This window comes from Varanus komodoensis, unplaced genomic scaffold (assembly GCF_004798865.1).
Source record: "Varanus komodoensis strain SLA01 unplaced genomic scaffold, ASM479886v1 scaffold40, whole genome shotgun sequence".
In the NCBI taxonomy this organism is placed as follows: Eukaryota; Metazoa; Chordata; class Lepidosauria; order Squamata; family Varanidae; genus Varanus; species Varanus komodoensis.
This window is the reverse complement of record NW_025335942.1, coordinates 7760728-7783730: the sequence shown is the minus strand read 5'-3', so window position 1 is coordinate 7783730 and position 23003 is coordinate 7760728. Positions and strand designations below refer to the sequence as shown.

Below are 23003 nucleotides of genomic sequence, written 5' to 3'. Positions count from 1 at the left end.
AATATCGAACAACAACTGGCACATTAAGAATGGCTCTGCAGACCCTTGGAAAAGCATTAATCATGTTTGTTTAAGAAGGAAAAGCAAGGCCTTTAAATACTTTGATTTCATTACGTCTTTCAAACATGATTAGGCAGCAGCTTCCAAGTGCCCGTGTGGCTTTGTGAAAAGTGTTCCCAGGCCGATGGCAGAACTGAAGCTGGGGCCATTCAGGGCGATTCCATGGAGCTGAACCGGCGCCGGAGGCTGCAAGACGGCCAGGAAGCCGCGTGCAAGGGAGCCCTCTGAGCTGCGGCTTGAGCCGCCGCAACTTAATGCTGTGGCGACCAGCAGATTAAAAATGCTGCCGAGCGAAAGGCCTGGCCTGCACAGGCACCAGAGGCCTTGCGGCTGACTCCACGCACAACGTGCACGGACCCCTCCCCAGGCAGATCACGCCACAAGTTTCCGGAGGCTTGGGGACGTGTGGGAAACGCAGAGGCATCCAGAACTGTCCTTGGCGCCGGAAGCGAAGCGGCTCGTCTCGTCTGGGGGAGAACGTGCACCCACTCCTTTCTCGGCCTGCCCTTGTCTCCTCCTCCCTCCCCTTCTCAGGCAGCTGTGGCGCTGTTGGCCCGCCTGCAGCCTCGCTCCCTCGGCGGTGCTTTGTCAGCTGCTGTCTGTGTTATCAGCTGTGCCTTGCGTCTTTTGGCAGCCGGCGCGTCTTCCCGGTCTCTGTGTGTCACACATACGGGCTCCGCATCTGCCTGGAGACTCTGGGAGCCTCGCTTGGGAGACTTCTCCAGTTGAGGAGCTTCAGTGCGAACCCTCCGTTCCTCTCCAAGGACGCGGCTCCCATCCCAGTTGCCATCCTGGCTGGGCTTTTCTTCATTTCCTGCGTCCACCCTCTGCCCACCCTCTCTTGAGCTTTCCCATGTGCTGCTTTTGTCCTTCGGGCCGCATGGCCTCGAAGCCACCATGCGCCCGTTCGCGTTTCACCAGCACACCGAGCAGACGGCAGACAGCACTGAGCCACTGGTACGATTTTCCGCCCCTTCTCTTCATTCCACATCCAACACACACGTCCTGTTATCACGCATCATCACCTGGGATGCCACAAATACAAGCAGGTGTTTACCTATCCTAAGAAGCTGAAAGCCAACCAAGCCTGCTTTCCGGAAAACCACCTGCAAGAATTGGGTGGGGAAAGTATATAGCAGCTACTCCAAGGAACTGAGGGAGTACCTCTGCTCATCCACCAGCAAACTCCGGCTTCCCCGTGGCACTTGGGATGCGTGCGGAAGGGCCCTTCCTTCTCTTTGTTGCTAAGACTCAAGCGTCGATGCCAACAGTGGGAAATCCGTGTGGCCCCAACCTAGACGGGGTTCAGTGCAGGGGCCCTTCAGCGTTTCACGATTGCTTTCACAGTGCGTCTTCCCTGCCTGTGAGCAGCAAACCTGTGGAGAGGATTTCGGTGGTATTCCAGGTCCAACCTGGACAGGTCTGTACTCTCGCACAACTTACCCTCCACCGTTCGCTCGCCCTTCAGGGCTTCTGTAGCAGAACAGGCTCCGCAAGAGACATGCCACGTGCGGATCCCCAGCTTGAGAGGCTGCTCTACCGCCGGCCAGCCCATCCAGAGCTTCCCTTGGGTCCTCTTTTGATTTCCTCCCTCTCCTTTCAGGCCCTCCTCCGTAGAAACGCCACCACTCTCTTTGGACACGCGTCATGCGAACCAAGTGCATTCGCCCGTTTTGCGGGCCACGGTGTCCCGCTCTTCCCTTAGCTGCCCATCGGGTGCAGCTGTTTTCTGAGCTCACTTGGAAATAGTAATACTGAAGGGCAGGTAGGACGAATAAGCAACCGACGGAGCAGGTGAGTAAATAATAAATAGGACTGACTGGGCAGGCGCCAGGGCTGGAAAATCTGTGCGCAGGGTCACGGGGCGGACTGCACGGCGCCCCCTTCCCCCAAGGGGCCCCTTCTCTCCACCTCACGTTCTGCAGATCACCTGCATGCGGCAGTCCTGCTAAGTGCATTCGATCGACGCGCTCGTGGGGTTTCTTTAAGCAGAGCACACATTCTGTTTCGCAAGACAAAACGTATATGGGGGAAGAAATTGCTCCTTCAGCGCTTATTTAAGCCAGATAATGGACTTTCTGCTGGAGCGTAAAGCGAGGGATGGGCCCACAGCCTGGGCGTGTGCCCTGCTTCCCCAGCCGCTCCACCGTTCTTGGCTGCGTCTCCCGAATGACTCCTGCAGAAGAGCAGGCCGATGGACACGCCGGCTTGGTGTAGGGTTGCTCTAGAAAGACTGTGCTTCATGTGTTTGGAATGACGCATCCGTCTAGAGAATAAAACCATGTTTCGTGGGGAAGATGCTCAGTGCAAGCGAGCCAGGAGTCTCCTGCGAGGGGTGTTAGTCTTTTCTGAAACGTTGCAGGAAACGTAAAGCGGGGGCCGGCCGGCCATTTGCCTCGCCTGGTCCTCAGTTTCAAGCTGTAACTTGATGCTTACGCAACTCGGCCTTCATACTCCTGGGATGATTTCCCGATTGTCCGTCGGGTGCTCATCAAAGGCGGCTGTTGTTGGGTCTTGGCATCGGTGACCTGACCGTCCAGTGAACTTCACAGGAATTCCATCATCATTGCTTTTTCATTCAGTCAGAGCTGCAAAGATTTCCCGGGCTCTATTTGTCCCCCGGGAAAACGATGCACAGCTTCATGTACTTTGTAAGCATGTCTCTGCTATTCATAATTCTGCCGCTCCAAGAACAGATGCTTGGAGCAGTTCTTGTTTAATGTTGAAGATCAATATTTATTTGAGAAAATGCGAGGCTATTGCAGCACCAAAGAATTAAAAATTGAGTTAATACTCAGCTGCAATGAAACAAAGCATGTCTAATTCCTAGCTGTCTGTCTCTCCGTCTGAAATCCAGTTCATTGCTTCATGGCTTAGCCCCCAGGAGAAACCAAGGCTGCTTGGGGTGGACAGCCGGGGGCGTTCCCTTCTCCCACTGGGAACGCTCCCTCACAGAAACCCACTTCTCTGCAATCCCGGTTGCCAGTACAAAAGTGGCTCCGTGTTTTTCCAGTGGGAGGAGCAAGGCATCTCGACGGGTCAAGAAAAGGGCCTGCTGGTGCACTGGGGTCCAGGGAGACCACATGGGCTCCCCTTGATGCAAAGGGGACCTCGCCAGCTCGGTGCCTGGAGATTCATTTGCGGGGTCAACCAGTGTTCCGAGCACAATGTTCCTGCTGATTGAGGGGGTTCTGCACAGGTAGTACGTAGCCCAGTACTGAATGGGGGTTTTGCTCCTCCAGTTCGAGATCATCCAGTCTGCCCTGCATCGTCTCGCCCAGATGCTTTGGGTTGCTGCTACCCGTATGCCTGGCCAAACCGTTTCTTCTTCTCTGGGTTCCTGTAAAATACACGCATGGAAGGGGCTCCCACGGGGGGTGGTTGAGGCCCCGTCGGGGAGGGTGGTCAAGGATAGGCTGGACGTGCACATGGTGGGCATATCGTGAGCGGAGCCAGGGGTCAGACTAGATGGCCCCAGAGACCCCTTCTGACTCGCTCTGTTTCCATGTTTCTGTATTTACTAAACTGCTTCACATACCTCCTTCCTTCCTTCCTTCCTTACTTACTTATTTCAAACATTTAGATCCCGTCCTTCCTCCAGGCGCTCAGGGTGGCTTGCACAATATAAAATTGCAATGTAAAACCTCAATTATTTAAGCAATATAATTGGTTTCTCTTCTCTTTTCTTCTCTTCTCCAGCAAGAGGGTTTGCTTTTTTTAATCCGAGCCCCTTGAATTCTAGATTTAACTATTTCTTTTAATACAAGGAAGGGCGACTTGTGGAGGTTTTGGCCTACACCTTCCATCATCCTCAGCCGTTGGCTGGGCTGGCTGGAGCTGGTGGGGTTGTAGGGCCAGATATTTCGGGGGGGGGGTGCACATCCCGCATGCACGATGCTTCCAGAGGAAGACTCATTTCTCATATTGCCTTTACTGAGCTCCTAAATTCTGAACTGACGCACAGTCCCCTGTGGAAGGCCAGCTGTTTTCTCAAAAACGGATCCCGGACAAGGCAGCCATGCTCTTGCTTTCATAACCCCCACACTGCCGTGCAGCTGTTTCCCTTTTCTTCTCCCGTTTCTTTCTTTGGACCTGATCCAGAATTGCTCATATGCAAAAGAAAAGAAGGGAGGAGAAAGAAAAGCCGCTCTTGCGATGCAGGCCCGAGACCCAGTCCCCGTCGTCGCTGCTTTGAGGGCGGGATGGTGAAGTCTGGAAGTGCGGCCTGACCTTTCTCACCGGCAGCGGCACCGGCTCTGCCTGCAGATGTTCGCATGGTGCTTGTCAAAACCGCCGGACAAAAAGGCCCCTTTTCCTGGGGAGGAGGCAGCCTTCTGCCGAAAGAGCAAACGAGGATTAAAGACCCCTTGCGGTGTGCGGTGTATACTCACATGCACCCGCACAGGGCGGCTTGCTTGAAACATGACTGCATCCAGTATATTCAACTTAGAAGTAGGGTTTATTCAGGCAGTGACTGGGCATGGGCTAAGCAAGTTCACTGGGCCACATGGGAAGGGAAAAGATGGCTTGGGCCGCACATTAAATGCACAACCACCAACAAAAGCTGAGGAGCAGACGAAAAGGTCTGTGCATAATTTTCGTGATACCTGCCACCACTGTGCGTACAAATAGCAGGAGCACAAGTCACGGCTGTCTTATGTGACATTGCAACATGTCATTGTCATCTGCGAAGTTCACTCTGGAGAACTGCCCGATGGAGTTGCCAAAAAAATCACAAAAAATTCTCAGTGTTTTAAGTAAGTTTACAATTTTATGTTGGGCCACATTCATAGCCATCCAGGGCCACGCGTGGCCCGTGAGCTGTGGGTTGGACACCCCTGGTCTAGATAGTCTCTGAGGCACTATAAGATTTTTCTGCTTTCTTGCTCTTAGTATGCAAAGAACGGCACTGGCTGCTCTCCGGGGTTGGGAAAGAGACCCTGGAGAGGCGACGAGAGACACAAACAGCCGGGAAATAAGGTATCGGGAAGCTGCCCCTGCCTGCTCCCTTCCCTGCCGAGGCGCTCCGCCTGGAGAGTTGGAAAATCCTTCCTAGGGAGGAGCACCACAAAGCACGATCTTTGCTCTGCACCACACTCCAACATCAGGAGCTGATAAGCATCCCGACGGGACGGCATCCTTCCCAAGCTGGATCCCCTGATCTTTGGGGCTGAGGCCCAGTTTTCATGCCTGCTTTCCCCGTTGCCTCTGAATAACGGGAGCTGCAGATGCTTCAGGCGAAGACTGCTAGGTGGGAAGCAACTGCATCCGAGGCCTTCTGGGCGCACGGGGAGGAAGATGAGCAGCCAGCTTGTCCCGGCGGTAGCCACTCCACCGGAAGGGGGTGGCCGGCAGCTGGGGTCTTGTGTGCACGGAAGAGCGAGAGCACGGCTGTCCCAGGGCAAATTCTCCTCTTGCTCAACTTTGCTCCCTGAGAAAAAGTTCAAAGCTGAGCAGCTCCCGTTTCCACCAGCTGTTTTTCGATTCTGGGTAACTCAGAACCAAACCAGACAACCAAAGACATTCCAAACAATCACGTTTGGTGCTTCTTCTATTCTCCATTCTAGCAGCTTCAAAAAATACCATAAGCATCTGTAGTATTTAATGAGCCTTTAATGAGTCTTTAATGATGATGCCATTTAAGAGCCTGAACGGAAGCTTCTGTGCACGTGGGCAGAAGAATTCTCAGGGCTCATTTCTCCATTCTGGCACTTTTGGAACTTTCTTCTGACTTTAAAAAAATTGAGTAGCTGAAATATGAAAATGCATTCCGCAATCCAAGAATCGGTTGTTGCATTCTCTCTCTCTCTCTCTCTCTCCCCCCACCTTTCCCTTTCCCAATTTATCATCCCTTGAGAGGAAGCAGGACTGCCAAGGTTGTTCCTTTCAGCAGAGGTCAAATGAAGGCTACTCTCTCTCCTCCTCGGTCAGCACGCGGGAGTCCGAGGGGACTGCCTTGGGCAGAGGAAGCCTTGAAGAGCTACTCTCGGCCGTGCTCCTCTCTGCATTGAGACTTCCAGAGAAGTCCTGTGGGTGGTGAGGCCGCTTCGGTGATTGTCCCACCTGTCCCTGTGGGGTTGAGACGGGCATGGTTCTGCTTGCAAGATTAAGCTGTGCTGCTCTGGGTGTGTCTTGATCTGTCCTGAGCTTGTTTTATCTGAACACCTGTTCCAGACTCCTTGCTGGCCCCTTTGAGCCTCTGAAGCCACGGATGGGATGGACGCAAGCCTATAAAGAGGTGAAATACATCCGGGATTTTACCTGAATGCTCCCGGTATCCTCAGGTGCATCACAATGTCACTTCCAAATCCTTCCATGATTTGGCAGTCGTTTTTGTCCTCCAACTTGTAGACTCTGGAAGTCGCCTCTGGTTTTACCGTCAGGCGTTTCAAACGACTTCACTCTCTTCTGTGCACAAAATAGCACAACAGGAAGGGCCGAGGAGGAGGCTCGATGCGGCTCGGTTAACGCTCAGTTGCTTGGGAAGATGGGTGCCTCTCAGTCAGAACTGGAAGAGCAATTAGAGGGAAGAATAGAAAACGGAGATGTGTTGCCAGGGAACTGGCAAGTGACCTGGAAGGCAGGTTAAGAAGCACCCTTGCCGAACACACGGACACCGTCTTTGGTGTCACACAGACTGACAGTCATTTTCTTGTTACCAGAGGGGTGTGAAATGTCACAGCTCAACAACACGGTAGCTGATTACCTCCTCTAACGATGTGAGTCATTCCCAGGGACCGATAAACAGAAAAAATGAAGATGTGGTCTTTGCCGGTAGTTCATGTAGCGCCTTCCAAATTCAAACGGCAAATCATAATTAGAAAAATGGCATTTGCGACTAGAACCCACGGCCTGTTCAGTCCTTGGATAGTCTTTTAAAGTCAGTGGGGCTGTTTGAATTATGAATAGGCTCTTACGCTGAGCTTAGGATCTGTGTGGAACATTTTTGGCAGCAGAGGAGTTTCGTGCAACTGAAGCTGATGGAAAAAGACAGTGAAGAAAATGGTGGACCCATTCCAAAGGGTGGCAAGTGAATTCACACAATCCCATGATCTCGTGGTGCGTTCACCGTGCGGAAATGGTCCTTGGCAAGAAGCACGGTGGCTTTACTTGGTCCCCTCTCAGAGTCCTCCCAAGTGGCTTGGAGAAGAGAGATCTGTGGAAACTAGGAGAATGTGGAACAGAGGACGGAGGTCGCAATTACTCCATAACCTGCTAATTTGCAGTTCCGCCTCCCTTTCTGGACCCCTGCAAAGGTCAAACCCCAGTGTTACATGGAGCAGAGTGTCCATCATTTAACTCTTCATCAGGAAACTAGACTGCTTCAAGCACCTTCCAAGGAAAAGACACACGGTATGATTTGAGGAACAAAACTCCAGCAGGATATAGCCAGATTAAGTGTGGGTGGCCTCCACTGCACGATCATTTAAAAAATAAAACTACATTTCTAAAGAAATCAGAATGTGCACGGAAAGGAAGAATAACAAAATAAAATAAAATGAAGTAAAAAAAACGTGCTAGAGAAGAGCATGAGGGCTGAGACAGCAGTGAGGAGTTTGGATAGGCAGGATAAAACAAAACCAAAACCAAACAGTGCTTGTACCTAACGGTTCCCCAGATCAAAATTAGCTCAGATTTTCCATTGCTCCAAACATTTCAGCAAGTTCAAGGAACTCAAATGTGCAATTTGGCACCCACTTTAGAAATATTTGGGGCAAGCAAAAGTTTTGGTAACCAGAAGAGGAGAAAAATTAGTCTGGTCTCACTTTAGAAAGAAATGCAAATTAAACAAATACAACATCTTTTGCAGAAGTGAGGCAAACTAAAAATGGCACCCCAAACTTCATGGTGAATACAAAAACAAAGTGCAATTGTAGAAAAACAGACAGAAAAGAAAGGTAAGCATAGAGATTAAGCTAACCTAAATAAGCTGAGTTTCCAGGCACGACTTTTTAAAAAGCAATATAGTATAATAAAAAAGCAATGAAATAAAATTGTATTTATTTTTTATTTAAAATAATTCTACCTTTTAAAATGCAATAAAAACACAAGCATTATTAAAATGTATCAAACCAAGGGGAAAACAAAGTGAAGGAGGGTACATTATTGAAGTGAAAACTCTCCTCCACAGCCTGGGAAGGGCAGATCGATCGTTCTTGTTCTCGTGAGTTTCCCAAAATATGGTAAAGGATCAAATAAAGCTGTTTCTTGTTTTGTGTTTTAACAGATAATCTTCTACATGCAGCACATTTGGATAATCTGCTTTATTGAATAGTTTCATGTGGGGTTGGAGAACTTGACCTGTTCTCATCCCCCCTCACTGGGTGACTTTGGGCCAGTCTCTCTTTCTCTGCCCAGCCTACCTCACAGGGTTGTTGTGGTGAGGATAAAATGGGGTTATATAAGAGGAAAACAGGTAGGATATAAATGTAATGCTCTGATGCTATGTGGATTAAAACCACCACCACCCCTCAAACCAGGACACATCCAGCAAGAATGTGTGGTTTGCTATAAAGATGGAGAAAATGAGAAGAGAGGACTAGAATCACAGCCGATTCTTCCAGGAAGGTGGGAATCTGATGGAGGGATCGCCACTTCTCCAGCATCCAAAAGTCGCCTTCCGGGAAGTCTCTCTCGAAGCGTTTCAGTGCAGGGTAAACATATTTTAGACCTGTTTTGCTTCTGAAGAGCCGTCCGCTGAAGGGCCATTGTGAAGAAAGATTCTAAGCCGCAAAGCCCCTCATGGCCACCCAAACACCAGAGCGAGGAATGTTCAGCTCAGTCCTCTGTGGAACAGCGTCTGGATGGAGTGGCCTGCTCCCAAATTATGCACGTGTGCAAAGCAGGTGCGGAACGGGCTGCAGCGGCGCATAAAGCATCTTGCGGAAAGTGGTGTGAAAGAGGGTCCTTTACAATCGATGATGATGATGATGCCATTATTTCCTATAGAACCTCGTTCATGAGAGAATGGATTATATCTGCCAAGTATCAAAATAAGCTTAGAGCATCTGAATATTGGGATCTGTTTATGCGGGCAAGCTCGCCCCACAGCTCTGGCAGCTGGCACCAGCCGGAGAAGGTGCTCCTCGCGAGGGGTGGACTTGGCTGCCCGCGTTCCTGCGTTCGCCACGCAGCTGAGATGCATTTGTAGCACCTGGTGAAGGCTCCAGGAAAGGGCTCATAGAGTCTTGAAATTGCCCCTGAACAGTACTGGGCGGGGGGGAGGTTGCTGGCAGATGGGTCTCTTGGTTACCGAATTTCCTGCTACAGTAGAAATGCAATATTTCTTCCAATTAGAGCAGCAATTCCCAAATTTGCATCTAAGTATAAATCAACACACGAACCTTATATAAATGCAGAACCTCTTCTGTCCCTTTTTTTGGCAAGGTGCTCGTCACCCCTTCATGCAGAACATTCCCTCAGATCTGAGCGCCAGCTTGCACTGATTTTATGAACGCTGTACCTTTAACAGTCTGATATTTTTCCTGCTACACACTGCAAGAAGACCTTAAAAAAATCAAGGAGTGTGCAGGCGGACAAGTGAACTGACTAATTATACCAATTAGAATGCCCCGTAGTTTCTTCCCGTTACACGTGACTGAGCAGAACAAAACTCAATGTCACTTTGAATTAGCGTCTGAGAATATATCAGGAATCCGTAGGTATTTTGAGAAGGGACTGGAAGGTCTGTTACGTGTGTTTTTGTGGCCAGTTTTTCTCAACGTGTCCTACTTGGAGGGTGCACGTAAAAACATCCTACAGATTCAATAAGCCAAAAATAATGGGTTGAAAGGAATTATGCAAACTTTCTTTCTCAGTTCCTCAAATTACCGGCAGGATGTACTTCAAAGGAGGCAAATAAGAAGGGTCTGGAGCAAACAAGGACCACGAAATTAGCAGGTTATATAGAATTTTAGATCTTCACGTTTGTATCCTTCCCTCCCAGAGGTGTTCACCACACACTCAACCTTCCTTAACTAGAAGGAACGGGCCGGGCAAGTTCCCCCCCCCCCCCCCCGTGAGGATCCATGGTGCTTGTTGGCCACCATTTCGAATCTTCAACTCCTGATTTGCGGGTTGCAGCATCATCCAGATCCGGTCACCAGGCATGCAATTTATTTATTTCAGGCTTTTATAGATGGTCCCAATAGCCATCTGGTTCTCTGGACCTTTTTTTTGCAATTTAAGGCACAAGTAAGCAAAAACACAAACTTCCTTAGACATTGTAAACAAATTCAGTAAATAAAACCTTCAGCTGGGGCACCCACCATGAGGACCTCCTACAGGGACTGGATTGGACACATTTTACATTTTAAGATCCCAATTGCAGCTTTAAAATCCATAAATTAAAATGCTAACTCAAAACTAGAATTAAAGAGAATTTGAACTGTCTGCAATTAAAATACTCCAAAAATAAAAAAGCATTTGCCTGGCCCCACAATGTTTATCCCACGTAAAGTGCATTGTGATAGTCCAACCGAGAAGTTACCAGAGCCTGGATTTCTGTTGCTCGGTTCTCCCGGGTCCCCCGCCCAACAATCTGGCCCCCTCTCTCCAAGATTTCACTTGTTCTGGACTCTTCCCGTTTGTTTCCAACTATGGACACCTGGACCTACCAAAAGCAGTTATTTCAGCCTTATTACAAATCATACAACACTTTCCGACTGTCATGGCTGACCAGTGTGCGATCCCACATCTGTGCAGACTGGGAAGAACGTTTTGCAAGGTCCAGTGTTCCTCCGCCAGCCATGCTGACCGGCAAATGCGGGGATTTTTTAAAAATCTCAATATGCACTGGATTGCACCTTTACCTGCCTCAATAATTCCGAGTGGTCCTACCTGGGCACATGAGGTCAAAATGACATCACATACACAAAGATTGAGACCTTGTCATGCACCCTCTTTAGCTGGAGAGCAACACGCATCTCTACTTCTTAAAATAATTAGACATTGAAAAACTGCAGATGCACATTCTTGTCTCGCCCCCTAGTACCTGGCAGCGTTAGATCATTTTGCTTCGCAGCCGACACTAATTCCTGGAGGTGTTTTGGAGCTAAGAACCGTACTTGAGCACCAAAGACTGCCATTTATTCTGCCTGTTATGCCAAGGAATAGCATGCAAAACCGTTTTCAAGTCCTCTGAGTACAGTTCATATTCCAAATGTAATTGTAGTAAGGCAGTCCATTTAATCCATCTAATCTAATCTAATCCAATCCAATCTAATCTAATCACACTTACTCAGAATCTAATCGCGATAGAATCAACCCATGGCAGTGAAAAACTGAGAAGGAAGGTGACTTCCCACCATGCAGCCAATTGCAAAGGAGAACATCTCCATGTAAGACAAATAAGAAATCGGAACATAACACATGGTATTGGGCTCCATGCAAAATCTGCCTCTGTGCAGATTCTTTCGTTCAGAACCACTGATGATTGCAAGATTGCATCTAGTTGCCAGGATGCAAATGATTCATCTTTGCATCCTTGGCCTTCTGCTTTCCTGCATTTTCCCAGAGATCCGTTGGTTTTTTTTGTTTTGTTTGTTTTGAACCATGGCAAAGTGGGGCTGCCCCTTTGGTGAACAAGCCAGAACTCTCGGCTACTGGACAAGAAACAACACAGAGTTTTAAATCATGGTTCCTTGCTTGGTTAGAACTCTTATTATTTCCCCTTCAGCCTTCCAGAGTGCTGGATTTGGCCCTCTCAGTCCGGTAGTTATTTTCCTGCGTGGGCAGTTTGGAGGCAGCACAGGCATTCCCACAATCCATGGGGTTTCTAAAGTTCACGCTGAAAGCACATTATTAGATTCTGCATGCACACTGAAATCCTTAAGGACCACAAAAGGACTTGTTCTGAAAGTCGCATCTCTAGGCTTCCAGTTTAGTCCAACAATCTGTATGATAATGTGGACTGAAGAGGTACGTAGAAGTTAACAAAAATATAGGGAATCCACTTACTGGTAAGCTGCCCAAGGGATCAGAAGCGCAAACTAAGGCATGGCGAGAGCGCAAGACTAACATTGCTGTTCTTTCTCGCTCCTCTTCCGTGCACCCCAAATCACTCCTTGCAGTGCCAGCCGAAGACTGCGGGAGCTTGGGGCGGGGTCACCACTGCCTCTGTAGCCTGTGGAAACAAGCCGTCAACAACCCACGGCTCCTCTTCATGAGAACCTACATCTGCAGTTCACTGTTCAGCCATGGTTTCTCTTCCTGGGCCATTTGTGGTGTCAGCCCACATTGAATCCGCAGTGCCTGGTTTGTAAGCAGGGGCAGCACATGATGTCACAAACTAGGCCTAATCAAGCCACAGTTTGCCATTACTTGCAAAGCCATTTATTAAGTGGCTTTTTCAAAATGTGTTTTTAGCTTTGGAGGGGCGGTTCAGTCACATGGCTTTTGTGAGCTTTTCCATCTCATGTTTTCTTCCTCAAACTAGTAAGAACACCAAGCTTTTTGTCCCTGGCAAGACTTTAAATATTTTTTCTTGTAGAGTAAGCTTATCTTCTGATTGGTTTGAAGTAAATGTGAATGCATTTATCTCCATGTCTTCCATTTTTCTCAAGTTCCCATTCAGGTGTCCTGCTTGAGTTGGTTACCTTATTCTAGAAGTCTTATTTATGTACATTTTGAAATGTGAAGTGTCTTACCCACATCCCTGCCCTTTTGAACTGGAAAATGCAAGCTGAATACACCGAAATGTTCTGTTTCTTTTTCCCCCCAGATCCTCAGATTTTGGGACATTATACACCAAGTTGAATTTACAGCCTGGAATTGCCACTGTCATCGAGAATTTCTATATCTGCCCCACTAACAAGAAAAAGGTATGAGTTTGCTTTTTACTGCACTTGGGTGGAGAAAATGGCTGCAGCTTCTTTGTGTCTAGCAGTTGCGAGGTGGCTCATGTTTGGCTTGTGAAGCAGCGGCGGTCAGGAGAGTATCATGTGGAACTTCGGCATGAATGAGCTAAGTGCAGCGTTGGAGGGTTTTGTAGCAACCATGGGAGGGCTGGCTCAACCTCCCTCTGCCATTTATGCACCTGGCAAGAATGATAATTAATCGGAAAAGGAAGCATTCACACACACACAAAGGACCAGGCAGCCCTGCCTCTGGGATCCAGATGTGATGTGCAGAGAAACCTGAGTGTGCCTGCTGCCGACAAGGGCAGGCAGAAAGCACGATTCGTTTCCGAATGTCTCACCATGCAGTGGAGGCAACTGTCCCTTTTGTGACTTGAAATGCTCTGGGGTCCTGAGGATGCCCACATGGCACGTCCATCTTAGCACTTGTGTTTGGGACTCAGAGGTGCTGCTGAGTGCTTCTCAGGCCGTTGGCCACACTTACGGAGTTGTCTTTTGGTGCATTTATTTGCACCGTGAGGAAAAGTGCAAGCGGACTGGACCGGTCTCCACAGCCCACTCTCCTCTCCAGACTCCATGCTGCATGCTCCGAGCAAGACCCCTGCAGTTAATCCAGCCGGTGTTTCCTCCTTGTTGGCACTAAAGGCAAGCTCCATGCGCCTTCCGTCTTGCACACGGACTGATGTGCTCGCGCACAGACCTGAATCCCAGCCTTGGCTGTTCGAAAGGCGCAGGAGGCTGGCCCTGATCCCTTTGGTGAGCTCGGAGGCCGGCAAAAGCTCCGCGAACCGAGCTGCTGGGGAAGGCGAGTTTTCATTCCTCCCCCTCAGCCCCCGGGCCCCTCCGTTAGGTGTGGTGCTGGGCACCTGCAGGATTGCCGGGCGTCCTGGCTTGCAGTGGGGGTCACCCCTGCTGTAGTGCCCAAGGCAGACAAGAATTGAAGGCTTGTTGGGGTGGAACCAGGAGCCCGAAGGACTGGGATAAATCACAAGCGAGGGACCACAAGCTGAAAGCATATGGCCAGCGCACGGTCATTCGGCTTATTTGTCAGCCCCAGATGACATCCGAAGGAGCCGAAGAACCTGGCACTTGGAATGTCTTGAATGCTGCTTAGTTCTCGTGACAGAGGCCGTTAATTACGGCTGCTTTTGGACTCAAGAGCGGTAGCTTGTTTGTTGGTGAAGCGGTGCGGGCCTTAGGGCAATACGGTTGTCCATGTGAGGTTCTGAGCGTCACTGAGTGAAGGAAGAGAAGCCGCAAGCCAGACTCCCCCCCGCTCCGCAGCCCTTCCTTGGCTCATCCGGGGCTCAGAGGAGTCCGCACGACGGTCCTTCCGGCGCCAGCCCCGTGTTTTTCCCGGGCATGGGGCACCTCCGTGGGCAGTGGGTGGGCTAAGTCCCTTCCTCTGGGCTGGGAGAGGCAGGGAACTTGGAAAAAAGATGGAACGGTCATAGGAAGAGCAATGTCAGTAGAGGTGGCCACTCCCGAAAAGTAGGTAGGTGATTTTTGCTGCGGGTGCAGAAGTTCACTGCCAGAGCAATACGGTGGTGGGACCAGCTGCCCGGGGAGGTGGGGGGCTCTCCACACTAGGGGCATTCAAGGTGAGACTGGGCAGCCCTCTGAGTGGGGTGGTGCAAAGGTGTCCTGCAACAGCAGGGGGTGGACTGGGTGGCCTTCGAGGCCCCTTCCAACTCCGCTATTCTATGATTCTGTAAGTTAAATATGTGAACAGCTGCATCTTTAAACACCCTGGGAAAGCTGGGGCAACGCGGATTTCCCGAGGCGCGCAAAGGAGCACGGAAGACGCATGCGGCCGTCTCTTGGACATGTGTGCAGCATAGCTTTGCCACAGAGCAGGGGGAATGTGTGGCCCGGCCCTTGGGAAGATGAAGACGGTGCAGCATTTAGTGGCTCGGGCAAGTTCAGAGAGCGAGGAGGGGCTGTGCGGGAGGAGGACACACGGCAGCATTATCAGAGAGAGGGGCAAGGAGAGGAAGCCCCTCTGGGAGGTAAGCCAGGGTTCTGCTTTAGCGATGTGGATCTTGAGGCGGCCCTGGAGTATTCAGGGCAGGAAGGATCCAGAGACACAACAAAGAGAACGGAGAGAGAAAGCCGCTGATCATCAGAGGCCCTTCAGGTCAACGCGGGTGCTGTGCAGCCACAGAGAGGAAAATGTGGATCGAGGACGTCTCGGTGAGGGGGTCCTGAACGGAGGCCACAGAGATTGGCGAGGACTCTGGGGGGAAAGGCGTTCAGAAGTGGCGAAGGGGAGAGGCAGGCCGAGGCCTGCAGCGCAGGGGGGGCCGCAGTGCGGGGGCAGGCCTGCCACGCCGTGCGTGCTTACTCTGGAGCAGCGCTCGCTAGGCGCAGCGGGGATCGTCTCCCTGAAGATGCAGCGGCAGTGCGGCGGGAGGAGCCGAGGGCAGCCCAGCGGGGGAAAGACCCTCGCTTCCTCCGTGCTGCTTTCCTGATCAAGCCCCATCCCCCTAGCTGGGCAGAGCTTAGCAAGGGAGGGGAAAGGGAGAATGCATCCCTTTCTCCAGTGACTTGGCTCACATGCTGTGGGGGGAGTGATTTCAGTTGGGAAAAATCACGCCGGGGCAAAGGGTTAACCCCCCCCCCCCCGCAGTTGCCTGGGCCAGCTCTCTGCCACTGCCAGGGCTGCTCTTGAGCTCTCGAGAAAGGAAGTTGGGAGGTTTGGACAGAGATTCCTTGCCTTGTTGCAGTTCGGTTCCAAAAAGGAAGAGGAGTGGGGAAAATCAAATGCAGGCAAGGATTCGGGAGATGGAACGTGGGCAGGAGCAGTGCGGGCAAGAGGCAGCAGGAAGCGTCCGCGCGGGCAGCTCGCCTCCAGCTGCCCCAGCTGCCCTTGAATGTTTTGCTGGTGAGGATTTAGTGGGATGCAGGAGGCAGGAACCTGGCTTTCGCAGGGATTCGAGGAGAGTGAGGTGGGGTGGTGAGTCTCAGGAAACCCTTAAAACAGACAGTAAGTAAGGACCATTTGGAAAGAAAAGGCCCTGAAGCCACGGAATGGAAGCCCCGTGAAATGGCAGTATTTTCCACAGCAGCCTGCATGAAAGGCACCCCCATGGTGTGGTTGGGGGCGTGGGAAAACGACGACGGGGCCGGGGTTGCGGGGCAGGGCGGGAAGCCGTTGGCTGAGGAGCCAGCGCTGAGCAGGTGCCAGCAGGCAGGGACCTTCCGGAGAGCGAGTGGCAGGCGGTTGCGGATCATGGAACGCCGAGCAGCGATTCCAGAGGCCACGGGGGCAGAGGAGAAAGCACGGGTGGGCCGGTCAGAGGTGGGATGGAGCCGAGCTTGCAAGGGGATGCGGAAGAGGAGGCAAGGAGGGCGGGGCAGGTGGAAAGAAGGGCGCAGCAGGATGGGGAGTTAGCTTCGTCCGAGGAATCGCACGGGGCTGGCGGAAACGCTGCTGCACTCGCGTTGCTTGGCAGGTGCGGGCAAGGTGGCTCCCCAGTCCGTTGCCATTTCACAGGGCTGGGAGTCCTGGAGCAGAGGGCAGCCGTGTCATCCCGCCCCACGTGACTGGGACTGGAACAGCAGCACCTGCCCTGCAAAGCTGCCTTTGGATCAGTTGTGGCCGTTTTCTCGATATCTGAATCGCACGGGCTTGGAGGAGAGCTTGAAAGCATCCCAGAGACTCAGTGCAGGCGAAAATTTGCCCTTGTGGCCTCCAAAGGACCCACACACTTCAAAAATGCACTTTTACGCACGTCGCTGACGGCAGCATCCTTTAAAAACACTGGCTCTTTGTGAGATTTTGATAGGGGCAATGTTTTGACCTCCTCCTTCCCACAGATTATTCGTATGAGACTTGAGGAAAGAGTGCCTCTAAGCATGTGCAGAGTACTATCATCTCCCCACTGGGAAACGTTATGTGAGAAGGGCATGTGCGTGACTTACAGTCAAAGCTGAACCTGAGCCCTTTTTCTTCAGAAATGAAGCTGTAGCACATGCAACGCCAAATAAGGCCAACGGCATTGGAGCTTGTCAACCGACCGTCACCGGAGACTCGCTCCAGTTTGGCTTCTCGAAACCCACAATGCCTTCTTTCTTTAAAGTGGAAAGAATTAATTATTTCAATCAGATGGACAAAGCTGCAGTTCAATTTGCGCCAGGGTCTGGAAGAGCGTATAATAACAACCTATGCTCGTTTCCGAGGTTCAGCCCTGGAACAGGAAATTACAGTCTCTGGCCATATGCAAAGTACCTCATTACTGTAATCAGAGCCTTGCAGGGACCAATTAGGCCGTCGTGTCCAACCCCACTGCTCAGTGCAGGAATCTGGTCTGGAGCATCGCTGCAGGTGGCCGCCTGGCCTTCGCTTGAACGCTTCTGGCCCGTCGCCTCAAGAAGGGCCTTGGCTCCATCCTCTGGCTGCTCCGACCATTAGGACGTCCTTCCTGCTCTCGTATCCCTCCTTTGTGTTTGATCCTCAAGGTTAAACGTACCTACTGGCCTCCTGACTTATGGAGGCACCAGGAACGGACACTCCAAAATGGACGCACCCTCGCAGCCGTGACCGGCTCTTGTGGACTTTTGGTCTCTTCCTGCAGCCTTCCGCGTTCCCTAGCGTGATGATCTCCTCCAGTGAGTCTCGCCGTCTCATCTTGTACACAGCGCGCGACAGCTTCAGTTCTGTTGTTTTGGTCTCCAGGAGAAGTTCTAATTGAACTTCAGTGCTCCATCTCTGGTATTTCCAAAGCTCTCCTCCAACATCCCATGTTGAACACGCCCATTTCCCCGCTGCCTGCTTTCTTCACTGACCAGCTTTCATAGGCGTAGATAGTGACTGGAAATACAATAGTTTGACCTTGGACTCCAGCAGAATGCGCTTGCACCTGATAATCTTTTCCAATTCCTTCATTGATGCTCCTCCAAGTCTTTATTGTCTTTGAATTTCTTGGCTGCAGTCTCCCTTTGAACTGATGACTGAGCTGAGCTGTGTGAAATCTTCCATTTCTGCGTTGGTAACAGCAAAGTTCTGCAATCCTTCTGAAGCCATGAGTTCTGTTTTCTCAATGTTCGGCGGCAGTCCAGCTTTGTCTTTTAAGATACCAGCTTTCCCACCCAATTTTGTGTCATCCGAAAAATGGATGCAAGGATTTCTCTTCCTCTCATTCATGAATAAAACTTCAGAGGGTGCAAGGCCCTAATTGAGTAGTACTGATTTCCAGTCTGGCTAAGAACCACTAAAGTGCATCCTTTGTATACCCGTCTCGAGCCAACTAGTAGTATTGTTCCTCGTACTATCCACCTAGTTGTAGTACTCTGCAGTCCACACTTAACTAGCTAGCTAATCAGGATATTACAGGGCACTTTTGTGGCTTTTATTATGGGGCCTTGCTGAAATCAACATGTATGGTATCCACCACACTTGGACTGTCTGCTAAGAAAGCAGAAGATGTCTGGAAGAACTTTCATCCTGGCTTCCAGTGATTGCTGCATCAGAGGCAAATGCCTAATTGCAACGAGCCTCCATATCTCTGGAACTGGGAGAGCAAACCTCTCTCACAGTCCGGCAGAAGAGGTGAGGCCGTTGGGTGCCGTTCTGATGCCTGAGCAGGCACAAGACTCCCACTCCTCGTTTTTTGGAAACGACTCACAAACTGTGCCTCAGCTGGACATCCAAGGCACCAACAAAAAGCCAAGCGATGTAATAAAGGTGTGCTTGCCTGTTCAGGGGAAGAGGAGGGATGGTGGATAGCCAGGATCCGAGCTTCAAAGGATTATTCTGAGAGAAAACACAACCGTGTGAGAGTGTTTTTCCTAGGCACATTTTGAAGAGCAATGAGGCGGACAGTCTTCAGGTTCCCCGGCCAGTTCCCTGATTTACTTGCTTGGATTTCCAGAAAATAGCCATGCTTGTCTCTTGGGGCAAACCAGCAAAGAATTTGTGGTGCCCACAACGCTAATGCAGGTCTTCTGGCGTAAATTAGTTTTGGTGTAAATCTCATGGCTGCAGGTTACGCCAGAATAAACTGGGTTGCCTTGAAAGCACTACAAAATTCTGATTTTGCTTCCGTAGAGGAACAGGCAAGATGACACGCGTCGTTTCCCCACCGCACTTGACCACACATGGGCCCATAATCTTCAAGCTGCCCCGTCTAAAATTCCTCTTGGAAGGTCAGTAGAAGCAACCTTTGACCTGCTCCCACTGACCATTGAGCGGCTCCCATTGACCACTGACCTGCTCCCATTGACCACTGACCATTGAGCTGGTCCCATTGACCATTGAGCGGCTCCCATTGACCATTGAGCGGCTCCCATTGACCATTGAGCTGCTTCCATGACCACTGACCATTGAGCGGCTCCCATTGACCATTGAACTGGGCCCATTGACAACTGACCATTGAGCTGGTCCCAGTGACCATTCAGCTGGTCCCATTGACCATTGAGCGGCTCCCATTGACCATTGAGCTGCTCCCACTGTTTTGCTACTCATCTCACTTTTCATAGCGATTATTCACTGGCTAGCAATTACCTTTCATTGGATATCAAAACCCAGGTGGAGGAGTTGTGAGGCTGGCCAAAATGTTGCAAGAAATGGCAAAAGCTCTGCCAGAATTGTGTAACTCTCTTCCCTTATGGCTTCTCAGAGGCTTCCTTCCCGTGTTGTTCTTGTCCAAAAATCCTATTACTATTTTTATTGACATTTCTATACTTCCCATGGCCAAAGCTTTCTGGGCGGTTCACAACACTGTAAGTCACCCATCCCCATTTCAGCCGGACCCGACCCTGCTTAGCTTCCAAGATGAGGCAGGATCAAGCACTGTATGAGTAGCGCTTCCTCCTTTTCAGAATCCAGGAGCCTCTTCTGCAACCAGACCTTCCCCTGCTGGAGACAGCATTGGCGCAACCCTGTGGTAGCACCTCCCCGATTGTCCTTCTGCCCCATCACTCGGGAGGCACTTTTCAGTCGCACTCTCATTTCCTCACAACAGTTCCCCTGGGGCGGATGAGCCCAATAGACAAGAGTCTCCCCAGGACCATCTGGACAACTGCATACCTATGGCTGGAGCAGGCGGTCCTCCCGAAAGGAGGCGAGGAGGATGGCAAGCAGGAGCAGGGCCTTCTTGGTGGCGGCCCACCATTTATGGACAGGCTCCCCAGAAGGATTCGCCTGGTGCCAACATTGTTCTCATTTCACTCTGTTTTCATCTCCCTGCCAAGCAAACACATTTCTCTTCTCCACCCATTTTAATCGTTTGAATAATTGATCTTAATAGTTGATTTTAATTTTATTGAAATTTTAGTTGGTGGTCAGGCTCACCTTGTTAAGTTTTGGAATGAAACTGCTAAATTGTTGTTATTATTTTGTTCTTTGTATTTTAATGATGCTTTTATTGTTTTGCAGTAAACATTTCTAATTTTTGCCCACTGTGCACCACCTAGAAAGCTTTTTGAACTATTTGGCAGCTTATAGATATAATAATACATAAATAAAATAAATTGGCGCCAGGCAAAAACATTTCTCCAGATGTTATAACAATAGATCCTAAATTGACTTCTTAAGTTGTCGTTACGTATTGTTGTCCAGCTCACTTGGCACAATTTTAATGACCAGGGTGTTATATTATTCTAGGGTTTTTTTTTAATATATAAGTGATTAAATTGCTTCTAGAGTTTTAGTAGTTACAGTATCGATTGGTTGTTGGAAGCCAGTTAGTGTCTCCTGTAGGATTCATGGGCAACATACTGATATAAATATAAATAAATAAATTCTGGCATATCCTATTGCCAGGGCCAAGAAACCACGGGGTTTCCACGAGGAGCCCCTCTGTTTCTCCATCTTTCTCGTGCAAAACCTCTGCTCCAGTCCGTTAGATCTGGCTGAAATGGCTGCTCCCATTTCCAGATGCGAGGCTCTCAATTCTGGTCAAACGAATCGTGTTGGAATCATCATCTTGAAAAATCACGTGCAGCGCCAAAAGCGGCAATCAGAGGGACTCGCCTCCTGCCCGGGCTGCCCGTGTGTCATCCTTTTCTAAAAGCGAGGTGGCTGCCTCTCCAGCAAAAGTGGGTCGCCCCGTCTTCCCCAGGCACGGCTCACGGCCATTAAACATGTACGACATGCTGAGCTGCGCATCCCCCTCTCTTTGCGCCTCACAGACCTGCTTCCCGGAAGAATTGCACATTCAGCAGGCGCTGCTGCTGCTACGGGGCCCTGGGAGAAGACCCGCTTTGGGGGCAAAGTTCACGTCACGTGTGGAGCCCGTTCCTTTGCTGCTGGCGGCTGTGCTGTGAATTTACAAAGCCCGAACGCCTTGCCCAGAACCCGCTCAGATGCTTGTTATGTGTGAGTTTTCCCAAGGGGGCGAAGCTTTTCTGCCGCTGGATGCAAAGGCTGTTCAATCGCGCCGTCTCTCGCCGAGAGGACGGTGTCCTGGGTTAGCTCTCCCCTTTCTGCCACCCGGCGCTCCTCTTGCTTCTGTTTCTCTCCCCTTGCCCTGCATTTTGTTCTCTGCTGGATTCAGAATCTGCCTTTTTCACATTTTCTGCAAATCAAGGTGCGTGTGGTTGGGTCAGAAAAGACGGGATCTTAAAAAGGTTGATCAAAGTACACTGGGTTCTAATGCTTGTCAGACATTGCTATTTGGAGAACTAGACAAAGAAGAATCCATCCTAGCAATGTTTACTTTCTCAAGTTCTGTTCAAATCACTCCTCAAAGGCAATTTTAGCAGAAGTAGGATTTGTTTAGAGGGGATGAAGAGCCAGTCTCAGCTTCTGCAGTGAAGAGTGTTGAAAGCTTTGATACTCCTGAAAGTATTTGAAGCAAACAAACAAGCAAACCTAACTCCAAGGAAAGCTGGAAACTGGACTATACCCAGAACTATATCATGGGAAATAACTGACTGCGTTTTGAGTACTTTTATTGAATTGTTGCATTTCTGCACTGCTCTTCGGTGCTTACTGGTGTAAGACTGGAAAACAAGCAGCAGTGTACAGATTTCAAATACAGCCATTCTTTTAAAAACAGATTCCAGAGAAAGATGTTGAATGTTCAGAGTCAGATGGGTTAGAAATATGTCCAGTAAATATGGAGTTGTAAATGAAGAAACATTGAATAAGAAGAAGTGTTTGTTAGGAGGTAAATAGAATTCTAGTGTCTTCTGCGGTGTCTAGAGACAGTCTTCTGTCTGTGCTACCCATGAGGGGTCAGTGAAAGCCCAGATGTCGGGTATCCTTGGAGCTTCGCCTGGTACCTGGGCCTTTCTGAGCTGCTCCTGGGGGTGGTGCGAGAGCAGCGAGGACCTGGGCAGTTGAATTCATCTGGCACTTGCGGGCCAGTGTAGTGAACTGTAATCAAGAAGCAAGCAAATACATGAAGGCCACGTCGTAAAGGAGGTTTTGCAATCCAAGCAAAGTCAAGTACGGAGATCCAAGAGAGGGGTGCGTGTGTGTGTGCCTGTGTGTCCTCTTGGGGTGTCAACATTCATGTCTGCGGCTGTCCCTGGGACACTTTGGAGTAGGGGCACATGGGCGTTTGCTGCAAGGTTGCGATCCTGAACAGTTGCTGCAGTGAGTGGAGTGGGAGTCGTTTGCCAGTAAGCGAGTTTTGGAGATCCTGAGATGGAGAATGAGATCGGGAGGCATGTGAATAAGGAGGCATTGTAATAATGGACGACTTTCCCCATGTGGACTGGAAAAAAATCACATTGCAGTCAATACAAAGAGCAAACAACACTTCCTTAGAACAGTTGGTGATGGAACCAGCCAAAGGGGAGGCGATTCTGGATTTAGGCCCGGGCGTTGCTGCCGAGGCTCTTGGGCGAGATGCAAGTGTTGTCAAACCGATTGGAAATTATGGCTGCAGTACTGTCAGATTAATTAAGTGGAAAATTACCAGTGAAGTCCAACACTGTTGCTTGTGACTTCCAAACAGGGCAAGTGAAAAGAAAGCGAAATGGGAGAGCCAAGAGGATTTGAGCTCTTCAAATCCTTGAAGGTTACTTGAAACAACAGAAGTGCAGCTGAACTGAAGGCCAGGAGGATACCACCAAGCTGAAATGTGCCCCGGCGGAGCTAAGAGAGGCCCTTGAGAAACCGGAAGCCTGGCCCGA

The 23003-nt window shown here is 50.1% G+C and overlaps 1 protein-coding gene across 4 annotated transcripts in view; it reads left to right on the top strand.

Moving 5' to 3' along the window:
• SORCS2 (sortilin related VPS10 domain containing receptor 2) overlaps positions 1–23003 on the top strand; it is an 80030-nt gene that overhangs the window by 4281 nt on the left and 52746 nt on the right. For all 4 annotated transcript variants that reach the window (XM_044442852.1, XM_044442854.1, XM_044442853.1 and 1 more), the window contains exon 2: positions 12782–12881. In XM_044442852.1, coding sequence (XP_044298787.1) covers positions 12782–12881 — 100 coding nt within the window. The remainder of the gene's footprint in view (positions 1–12781; positions 12882–23003) is intronic.